Source organism: Periplaneta americana, chromosome 5, assembly GCF_040183065.1.
Source record: "Periplaneta americana isolate PAMFEO1 chromosome 5, P.americana_PAMFEO1_priV1, whole genome shotgun sequence".
Classification (NCBI taxonomy): Eukaryota; Metazoa; Arthropoda; class Insecta; order Blattodea; family Blattidae; genus Periplaneta; species Periplaneta americana.
Window position 1 is genome coordinate 61,223,967 of NC_091121.1, and position 12,342 is coordinate 61,236,308.

General features: G+C 38.0%; 1 protein-coding gene across 1 annotated transcript in view; it reads left to right on the forward strand.

Annotated features, from left to right (window-relative positions):
* LOC138700418 (tyrosine-protein kinase receptor torso-like) overlaps positions 1-12,342 on the forward strand; it is a 154,473-nt gene that overhangs the window by 59,431 nt on the left and 82,700 nt on the right. The window contains exons 4-5 of the mRNA XM_069827036.1: positions 326-386; positions 1,280-1,437. Of these exons, the coding sequence (XP_069683137.1) occupies positions 326-386; positions 1,280-1,437 (219 nt within the window). The remainder of the gene's footprint in view (positions 1-325; positions 387-1,279; positions 1,438-12,342) is intronic.

Genomic DNA, 12,342 nt, shown 5'->3' on the forward strand with positions numbered 1-12,342 from the left:
CACATGGTCAGCCTCTTGGTCTAGTGATTAGCGACATTGGCTCACAACCAAGCAGTTTTGAGTTTGATACCCAACTCTGTCAACGGACTTCTCATGATTTTTCCTTAGTTAGGAATTGTACCTTAGGTTTTCTTTTATCCTTAGGTTTAAGTTACATTTAGACAGATATGAGTGTTAGGAGGTGACTGGCGCACCCTACCAAAAATTCGTTGTTAATATCCCCTTACGGGATCGTACATCCATCTTATATAACAGGAGGTCTTAATGAAAATTAATAACATTGATATGCATGAAATAATAATCATAGTCGTAATATGTGTTTCAGAATGGATCAGCCTTCTGCAACCAAGGGTGCTCATGTCTGGGGGAACTGCGCATTAGCGAAAGTAGGTAAACTAATCATTCAAACACTCACTACAGGATAATACTTAAGCGTCTTTACTCAATTAAGGAGCTTAGAGACTAATTAACGGTGACAAGATAATTAAACTGTTAACTGTCAGGATTTAGTGAGAATTCCTGAAAGCGTCATTCGTGAGAAACTCGAGAGATCTGAAGCAGTTATAAGAGCTCTTATTAAGTTTTTCTCATCTTCTTCATCCGGAATTCACCCACCCATCCATCCACCCACACAATCATCCATCCATCGATCTATCCATCCATCCATCCATCGATCCATCCATCCATCCATCCATCGATCCATCCATCCATGCAAACATTACTTTTAGCTGTAGCGACAAGCACTAGTGAAGGCAGGCATACTCGGTCGGCTTTCATTCTCGTGAGACTGAATAATTAAAATTATCTTCGTCATCCTCACCAGCTGCATCACTGCCTCTGGTCAGTATATTTACAACTCTTCCTAAGACACTTAATATCTCTACTTATTTTCACGTAACACATTTATGCTCGAGGATGAAATGAACATAACGTTACGGAGTTTGTTCTACATCTGACATCACTTCCTTATCAATAGATTAGACTCTCGCATTGATACGGTGTTTGCTGGAGGGATAAACTTATTTTCTTTCATGAATTGTATTTATTTCTCTCATCATAGACCAATATTAACGGCTCGCCAACAAACCATTCAGAGATCAGAGATAGTGAGTGGTTTCTATAACTGCGAGATGCGAGGTCTGCGCACCACGCAGCCATAGAAACTATTCACTATCTCTCGTGTAGTCCGGATTTGTGCGAGCCGGTCCTCGCACCTCGCACGTCGCATTCATCGGTTCAGAAAAACCAAGACATAACATTCCATTAACGTGTGAGAAAGTCCGCAGGTATGTCCGTGGTGAGTCCGGCCCAACTGCGCCTCGACTTCACTGCAGAGAGGCCACAATTGTAACCATTATGTGGGAGAGTCCTGGACATCCGGTGTTCGCCATCGAGATGCGTCAAAAGGACGACATGGAGTGGACACCCCTCAACACGGTACGTTCAGTACTTCCGAAGAGTGCAAGACAGCAGTGTGATGTAGATATTTGAGATGACTTATTAAACGAGATGCAAATAAATCTTGAAGTTACATACTGTATATGTTAGATGTTCACTGAAAGACACCCACCCCCGTAGAAGCTAATGATGCGAGACTTCAAACTTTAAGTGACTGCATTTTTATAAAAAATAATGTTGGATTTCCAACTTATGTTGAGATAATATTTTCAACTACTTCTCGGTTTCAATACTAATGTAATACTGATCAAGGCCGCGTGTGTGCCTACGCGCTAGAGCGCTAGACTTCCATCCTGATGGCCCGAGTTCTATCCCAGATGGAATTTGTAATGAATAGGCTTGTAATGTTGGGGACCGAATACAAATGTTGACCGCAGCATGGTACATAGGCCGGGGACGTGAGCTAGTACGAGGACATTGACTTGGTTCTGCGGTCGATTACAGGACTAACAAGGTCCACATAAACACATCTGGACAGCTCTAAAAGTAAATATGAGCTAGAACACATTAAAAATATATATTTTACGTACCTTTCGTTATGTGCAGAAGAATTATCATAAAATTATTCGTGGGTTTGAGTTTCCTCCTTTCTTTTCTTGTGCTACAATGTAGCACAAGACCTATATAATATCGCTTGTCACCTCGTATGTTTGTATTACATAATTTACATATAACATTCCCGTCATTCACTTCAAAACACTCACCAAATTCTGCTGCAAAAATATGCGCCTAAGCACCTTCAACCTTCAGCATTATTCAGCAGGTACATTGTTTACACATGCTACAGTAGTGACTGGTGAACGGAGTATTCAGCAGGTACAGCTGTCAAAAAAAAAAAGTGGCCGCACTCGTGAACAGCGAATATTTTCAAAGTCCACTTCGGGTCGCGGCGATGTTACACGATGCATGTGCTTGTACAAGTAGTTCCGGAACTATGGAAGTATTCCATATCTGCTTCTCGCAGACCAGCGGTAGAGTGCTTGTTTAATGATTCAAAGGTTGTGGGTTCGCGCCTTCTTCAAGCTTTCATTTTATTTTTTAATCGTTCTTTAGCGATGTAAATGATATTCAAATTATCATTTATATCCAGTTATCGTTCTTGATGGATATCACGTTATTTATATTTTGATATCGTTCTTTAGGGATATGAATAAAATTCAAGTCATCATTTGTATATTGTTATCGTTTTATAACGATATGAATAATAATAATAATAATAATAATAATAATAATAATTATTATTATTATTATTATTATTATTATTATTATTATTGTATCTCCAGTGGGGGTTAGCCCTATTTTACATATGTATGTTAGGGCTATAGTTTTATACACAAAACAGATAAGCATAAAGAGAAATGGAAAAGAAAATTAAATTAGCTTACGCGATGTAAACAAAACATAAACAATCCGTAAATTAGGCATTGCGATTGCAAAACAAATATCAGTTATCAATTTGAAACATACAAAAACATTAACAACACACATACGTAACACTTCTATAACACAAATATGCAGCTTTCCATACCATACATAATAAATTAATACACAATAGTCACACAAACACAATCAAACTATAATTACGACATTGCGACGACATCAAGCATCCCATAACTGACTCACATACATAACAAATCAAGCATCCGTTGCAACACATACACTTCAACATAGTAACCACACTTTTAAAAGTTACAAATTTGGCTCCAAGAAGAATAAATAGGACACTGTTACTAATTACTATTCTTCTACAATTTCTTAAATACATCTGTAATAAATCTGTGAAATTCCGATATGAATAATATTCACGTTTTTTATATTGTTATCGTTCTTTACCGATATAAATAATATTCAAGTTATCATTTATATTGTTTTCCTTCATTAGCATTATAAAATAATATTCAAGTTATTTATATTGTTATTGTTCTTTCGCAATATAAATAATCTGTATTTTATGTAGGTAATTATTATAACACAAATAAACATCTTTCTTTGTAAAATAGGTTACTTTATTTAGATAATTAAACACGTATTATATAATATCTTATATTAATTAAACAAACCGATATTTATCATTTATATTGTGTTATCGTTCTTTAGTGATACTGTAAAAATAATATTCAAGTTATTTATATTGTAATCGTTCTTTAGCGATATAAATAACATAAATTTAATATTAGGTTTGGAAAAATCCAGTTGCATAATACTGTTATTAGTTTTTCTTTTTGAATTATTACATTATACTATCTTGAACCACAATAAAATGAAAAGGAGTAACGAGGAATTGAACCTGAGACGTTGACATCTAAATTCCGACGTTCGTCCGCTGAGCTACGAGGGCAAAAGTGTGGAAACATTTTCGGAAAAATTGGCCCAATCACACTCTAAGATTTTCTGATGATTCGTAGAAGCTAGTCCAGGATGCGGGGGGCAAAGGCTAATTGAGATTCCCCGATCTCTGATAGGGTCAAACATCCTGATAGAATTAATATTTAACCCTTGCCGTGACTTTCGGTGAAGTCCGGAGGGCCCAATTAGTCAAATCCACTCTCCTCTTCTCCACGCTTGGGCCCCCTGGAATTTAATAAGATGCGAAAGAGATAGTGGTGTGCGGAAAGCAACGGGATGTTACCTCATTTAGGCCTATCCTTCCCAAGAAAAACTGCAAACATGAACAAAGGAAGCTTTAAATAGAAGAAGAAGCATCTTCTGCGGACCTCTGGAAAAAGAACTAAGGAAGAGACTAGTGAAGTGCTTTGTGTGGAGTGTGGCATTGTATGGGGAAGGAACATGGACATTACGACGAAATGAAGAGAAACGAATTGAAGCATTTGAAATGTGGATGTGGAGAAGAACGGTGCGTGTGAAGTGGACAGATAGAATAAGAAATAAAATTGTGTTTGAAAAAGTGAGTGAAGAAAGAATGATGCTGAAACTGATTAGAAAGATAAAAAGTAACTGGTTGGGTCTCTGGTTGAAAAGAATAATAGACGACATTAGGATATGTGGATCATATGCGGAGACTAAGAGGAAGGCAGAAAATAGGAAATATTGGAGATTGCTGGGTTTGCAATGAAAAACCTGCCCATGGACAGAACACTTATGTATGTATGTTCAGAATGCCTGGAATATCGTGTCTAAAAACAGTCGCTATTTGCATAGACTAGTCAATTCCATGCCCACTCGACTGCAAGATGATCGAGATAAGAGGAAGATAGACTAAATATTGAATTATGGCTTTTTGTTTTGTTTTTTGAACGCTTAATTGTTTGAATGTTTTAAGGCCGACGCCAGTAAATTTGTTTTGTTTATGCCACGAAAGATATTTTTATTGAGGATAAAATCTTTTTTCTTTCCAGTTGCAGCCACAATATCATAATGATAAATTCATGGCATAATATATTAATGAACCTGATGTTAATTACTAAAATAATCGTAAAAGAAAAAGGAACCATTATGTACAGTTTGTCTCTCTGAAAAACAGAACAAAAAAGAACATAAAAAGCACGTGGTTGTAGTCGAACGCAGGACCTCATGAATAAGAGGCCTGAACGCTATCATTATGCTATCGATAACACACAGAATACTTCAATTATAACTGTAGATATCAGGCAACGTGGTCCAACAACATGTAACATCGCCTGTCTCCGAATTGTAGCGAAGATACCCGAAGGGAACTTTGTTCCAGGAGAGCGGCCACTTTTTCTTTTGACAGCTGTACACTGTGTATGCACTGTCTGACTGATGAACAGATAATAAACTTGAAACCACTGTAAGGCACCCTATTGGTCAACAATATTACAAGCCTAATGATGAACTGCAGGCGTAGCTCAGGCTGTAGTGCGTTTGCCTGCTCATTCGGAGTTGCGCTCGGGCGTGGGTTCGATTCCAGCTTGGGTTGATTACGTAGTTGGGTTTTTTTCGAGGTTTTTCCCAACCGTAAGGCGAATGCCAGGTAATCTATATTGAATTCTCGGCCTCGTTTCGCCAAAAACTATTTCGCTATCACCAATTTCATCGACGCTAAATAACCCAGTAGTTGATATAGCGTTGTTCAATAACCAAGTAAAAAATTGTGATGGACAAAGCAGACTTGCAGAGGGTTTTTGCACGGGGTACTCCCGTTTCCCTCTAGTATTCCACAAATACATTCCACCTATGATGTATATAATAATTAAAATAGGCTAAAGCAGTGGTTCCCAATCTGTGGGTTGCGACCCATTGGATAGGTCGTGTAAAGAGCTTAGGGGGGTCGCGAGATGATTTACAAAACTGGTCTACGCTCTACGAAAAGTGTCATTTCAACATTCCGTCAGTGGTTTATATTTGAGTGAGTCTTTTCTTTATATTCTTTTGAAATTTAAGCCTGTTTGAACGCAACTGTCTAAAACTTATTCAGTATCATCTATGACTACTGTAATTATTTTTTGAGTACGATACTGGGAAAGCTGTTGTTTAAAATTGTGCGCGTCAGCAAAAATAAACTCAGTATTTGTCATACAATACGTAGCTAAATTTTCTACAAGTCCCTTATTAAAGTTAAATTAATCAAATTTATTTTTGTTAATTAATATCGATTAGAAATTGAGTTCCTTTATAAGTTCGTTTGAAACAGAGAGGTCAAGTATCATTTTCGATTTTTATTGAACTATTACCGTAGCGTCACAGCTTTAATTTGAAATATTAGAAATTATGCTTGTCTAATATTTCGTGTCGTTGCAACATAATAATATACTTCTATTTTGTTCGTTCTCTGGGCAATATTCACTGGTTATGAGTAAAATTATTGTTGTTTTTAGATTTTACAGGGATTTACATTTTTCGAATGGGATTAAGTACCGATATGGTATAGTACGCAATAGTATGGGGGGGGGGGTCGTAATAAAAGTCTCGCCTAAAAGTGGGTCGTACCTTCGAAAAATTTGGGAACCACTTGGCTAAAGTGAAGTCTTGGGGAGTAGTACGAGTTTCCAATGCTGATATAGGAAGGGCTTGCATTCCGGGTCCTGGGACTTAACAGACACTCATATGGGTATGGTACCTGGCTCTATGAGAGGAGGGGATCCGCCTGGCAGCATCAGATTCACGATTGATACCCGGGCCACCTATCGTACTTGGACAATCATCGCATATATAAGGCACACAATGTGCCATTGTTAGATGAAAGTTCAAGAACCCGTTCCAGGTCCGGACCTCGAAAAAGCTACGCCAAGCCAAACCAAATCACGGGTAATTTACGGTGAGGCGAAGTTGTGAGATCATCGTTTCAGCTTCGTTAAGAGTAAACGTTAAGGGTAAATTGTGACAAAAATAGAATTTTTTTATTGCTCTAATAAATAGTACATATTTTTCTGTATTAAATGGTGAAATATTTTGCTTGTCTCAAGAACCTAATAATAATAATAATAATAATAATAATAATAATAATAATAATAATAATAATAATAATCCGTGGCGCTACAGCCTGTGAAGGGCCTAGACAGACCAGCCGGCTGCTGGTCTCACGCCCACATGCCGAAGCAGAGGTGGACGATCATCCAACCAGAATGGAGGTATCGTGTGGTTAGCACGATGATCCCCCCAGCCGTTATAGCTGGTATTCGCAACCGGATTTCGCTACCTATCGTAGTTCCCCAAGTGCATCACGATGCTGGGTGGGCACCGGTCCCATACACTGACCGAAATTTCATGAGAAAATTTCTTCCCCCATGAGGACTCGAACCAGCGCGCATTCCGTCACGCGGGTCCTAGGCGGGATGCCTTAGACCGCGACACCGCGGCGCGGGACCCCAAGAACCTCGTGGTCTTTAACATTTAATGCCACAGTGCGGCGCAATATGCCACTTCCCCTTTCAGCAGCCATTTTAGAGTTTCTGTGTTATAGACATTTTCTTATCATTTCCCTGAAACAATATCTATTACATTCATAGTAACACTGTACTGAATAAGAGGAATTCAAATTTGTAGGACCATTATTTTCTGGCATGAATTTGCAAAATAAATAAATAAGAATATTGAAAAATAGCCTGAATTGCTGTTTATACACTTCATTTCACATAGAGTAACAGTGAAACAACTGTAACAGACGTTTTTGTGAAAATATAATAATTTCTGACTTCTGACTATCCCTATAAATTGTGGCTGTAGTATCATATAAATTCGGCTTATATGTTTTATAGTATATCCTCTGATTGAAGTTCTGGCTGATATGTACATCTATTTTCAGGCAGTACATCTCATTGACGATATATGTCAGAGGAATGGCAATTGTTTCTATGCATCTGAAGTCTGATTAGTGTAACATGTAGCTAATTGGCGATGTATGCAATGGAGGGGGAAAGGAACTGGCCATCCTATCCCATTATCGCTGGCCTACTTGCCTCATAAGTGGTGTTTTTGGTATCACTTGTGAGGTCCAGACCTGTTTTCGGACAGTGACTAAACAACAAAAAACAACAATATTTTATATTTTATATAACTTACATAAATATATGCCTATATTTGTGAGGAATTAAGTTCGATTTTAAGTTATAGCTATTCTAACAGAAGAAAATGGGTAATTTTCCTCTTTCTCGAAGTAATTACAACTTGTTTCAAAATGCATCACAGAAAACAAAAGGTAACAGAAAATAATTGTAACGGAATACAATGATGCTTTGTGTGGTCTTGGAAGCCACGACTGTCCGACGATGTTTCCATTAAAGTGAGAGGTAAACGTCATAGCAATTAATCTAATTACGTAGAGTTCACCACACAGGTCTACTCCATGTAGTATCGTGATCAGGAATGCTGAATCTGTATGACAGGAATGCATTGTGTGTGACACAGTGTCATTGTTAGCAGTAACAAGCATTAGTGAAATCCCATTCAGCCTCATGGGCATAATGTGCAGAAAATCTAGAGAGAGGAGGCATAAATGTCTACTAACGTCATTGCTTCATTAAACATTGCATAAGCATGACTGCTTGAATTTTGTACTCCAGAAAATTTTTCATGCAGAATGTATATTATTTTCCCGTACCGAGTATGGACACTCGTTCCGCGATTCGTGGCGAAAAAAGTAACTTCTGTGAACCCGCCCAATAGCGACACCTTCCCTCGCTACGGGTATGAGAGCGCCGAAATGTCGTATAAAATAATCCGTGCCCCGCGGACTCGATCAGTAATATCTCGCATCGAGAGCAGCTACAGACCTGTCCAACAAATCGATTGATTTGTAATCTCGAATTCTGCAATATTAAATTGATAATAGATACATAGGCCTACCACATACTTTGTGCGAATCATAGTAAAAATTCATCGTGAACTGTGAAGTGGGACTAATTTCGCAATATCGCTTCATATGAAGAAAAAATATATTGCATAACCTTCATTAATTACTTCTTTTATCATAGACCAATATTCTCCATTCGTAAATTGAAATAAAATTAAAACCAACACAATTGTAGTTTCATTCTCGAAACTATAGTCCCGCAGCTCTTATTTCCGGCAGCCAATCACGTTGCAGGTCGGCTACATTTAAACGTGTGCGTCTTGCCATTCGCTACTGATGACGTTATGCACTTCCTAAGGCTCGATAAATACTTAACATAATCGCCCGCCATTTTTGTTCTTTCGTTGGCGTTCGAAGAAAGCACAAGAGGACCTTATTTGCCGCTCAATTATTTATTGGGAATACAGTAGTGTATTAATAATCCACCCTGTTCTAATCACCGCACGTACTGATACCTTTTCTCTCAGGTTATGTACACTTAGCGGCAAAAAGAATGGGCCGACTCTTGGTCGATAGAAATGCTAAGTTCTGTCGCGCGGTTCACTCGTGTAAACGTAACCCAGTGCAAGGCATGGCTGTGGTGTCTCTTCATGAAAGTCATCCGTCTATAATGTAATAAACCTTGTGAGCAGTGTGTGGCCCAGTGGTAAGAAGTCTGACATCCGTGCCAGAGGTTGTGAGTTCGCCTCCTGGTACGGTGAAATTATTTTTTTTTTTTAACTTTTACTTAATTTATTAGTTTAAATGTGAAATGGCATTTGTTAACAAACTTCGTTATGCCTGCCTTTTAAAAATATTATTGCCCATCACCTGTGGGCTATTAGTAGGTGAGACCTGGTCTGTATAAACAAAAATACTTGTTTCACATCCTAAAACAACGGACGCATATCAAACACAAATAAATAATTAAATTAACAAAAACAAACAATTTGTTAATATATTAACAAAACAAGGCTGTGGTGGGCACTAGTATCTTGTCCACAAACCACCTGCGTCAACATCTGCCCTCATTCTGCGCGGCATGGAGTCCACAAAATTATGGAACAGGTCTAAATTCTTAGCCATCTTCTCCCACGCATCTAGAACTCTGTCCCACAATTCCTCAGGTGTCCGAACGGGTGGTTGTTCTGCCCAATTAGAGCGTAGGATCCTTTTGACTGCAGCCCACAAATTTTGAAACGGATTCATATCTGGTGAATTTGGAGGCCAGTCGACTGGGTCGACATCACCCCTCCTCGTAAACCATTTTTGAATCCGGTTGGCGGTTTGTAGTCTATCGGATGATTATCCTGCTCGAAGAAAAGTGTTCCTTCTGGATATCGTTTTCGGGCGGAAGGGATCATTACATTTGCCAAAATGTGTTCGTAGACTTCTGCCGTAAACAGACCGTGGATGCGTTCCAGAAGTCCTGCCCCATCGTATGACATCCACCCCCAACACGCGACCCTCACGCGAAGCGTATCGGTGGTGATTCATACAATAAACTAGGGCAGTACTTTCATTGCTATTGGAGACAATTACCTCGTCGGAGAAAATGACATTTCTCCAATCAAAGTCCTGTCGGAGAGTAGCATACACAGAATGTTACTGGAGACAATTACCTGGTCGGAGAAAATGACATTTCTCCAATCGAAGTCATGTCGGAGAGTAGCATACGCAGAATAACCTATGCGAACCAGGGCAATGAGTTATTGTTTCTGTGCCATCTTTAAGCGTAATGACGAGACAGAACGTTATATTAACAGATAGCAGTATTGCTTGAAAGAGAGAGGGAGGTTTATTATTTATTAGAGTTTGGGCATATTCTAAGAGATATCGCCACATAATTATAGCTTTGCGAGACACATATGATGGCAAGTTTGTAATAAAAAAAGAAGATTTGGGGAGATTCGAACCTTGAGCTACTACTACTACCCTGATCAATATACCAACACCGTAACAACTTACGCTACTGTAACTGTCTATATCGCTTCGGCATAATACATGGTTTTCCTGTTCATATTCGCTCCGGTTTATTTTGTATTTATCAATTTTATTACTATTTCACTCTTCAAGGGCCCTGATGTATCTAGAATCAACCCGCCATTCGATTTTATTACATATTTTAGCCTCTTAAACAAAATACAGCAAATTTAAATGGTTTAATTATGTGTTACCTAGTGAACTACAGCGTTGACGAGACGAGCATGCGCAATGTATGTCTCTGGAACTTAGAAATTGTCGGCCGGCCCATTCGTTTTGCCGCTAAGTGTACCTAAGCAGCGCTAATCAAGTGAATCGGCACTATCCTGACTTTTGGTCGCCCAGATGTCACGCATCAACAAATTGCACAAACACTCATAACGCCTAGTTTGAGCGGCAACCAGAGAAACAGAAGTGTAAGTGAAGTGGCCGAGCATTCAGGAGCTCACATCAAATTTTACTTAATGGTACAACATCCCGAAATATTACAGCGTACCACATCTGTGCCTTAGTTCTAGCGCGCTGATTTTTTATTCAGGCAACAGTTCATGTTACTGCTTATAGTATAACCCAAGTATTTGAAGCTGTCCACTTGCTATATAGTAAAAAATAATTCGTGCGTTTACCGTATTTCTCAGTGATTTTAAACTTCGTCATATTGGGCGACTTTTCTTTTCCGCTACTGTATATAATATTTTCTGTTTTATAAAGACGTAGGACATGAAATGATATTGACTGACAAAAGACACAACTTCAGCATGGAAAATCTGGAGAAGATTTTTGTTATGAACTGCAGAGGAAATTATGATGAGTGAAAGTATAATTTTTTGATGCCTTGACTTTAGTTTCTTAGAAATTAATAAAATTTTTAGGGCTAATTACAGTATTTTAAGTGCCTATTTTTCATTTTATAAGTTTATTTTAGGTGTCTAAACATATTTTAGTACCCTAAAATGCCAGGTCTACTAATAACAAATATAAAACATTTCATAATTAAGGACAATACCAATGATGAATAAATCTATGCCCCCATTATACACAAAGACTACCAGCAGTGAACTGGTTAGTAATGTGATAGAATTTTGAATTTAAAAATAAAGGCTCATCACGATAGCCAGAAAGTTTGTCCATTGATTTACCCGACTCCGGACAGTTCAGGCAAATGATTCTCAGACAAAACCATATGGAGGTGAGTAGAAGACTTCAAATGACTGACCAGACCGGCGATGTGACAAGAAAACGTCTCTGAAAGATAGAATAATAATTATAAAGAGAAGAATGGTGCGAGCATACCTTAGGATTAAAAATAAGAAAGGGAATTCAAATGAAAACTTTTAGGGTGAAAACGAAATCTTAGACAGAGTGGCAAAATCTGCAGCAAATAAATTGTATGATAAAGCAAAGTAAACAGAGAAGTAATAAATTATTATAGGCCTATAATATAATAAATTATAAAAGTGAAAGTAGTGTATTGTACTAAATATGAAAATTGTATGAATATAGCCTAATGTAAAGGCTAAGATAGAACTGAAATATTCTGTGATACTTTCCCCAAAGTACTCGATTTTTTAATTGAAAAGTAAACACTCAGTACGGACTGAAAATTTTACCCAACATATTTTAACAATGCACACATCGTAACATAATTTTCA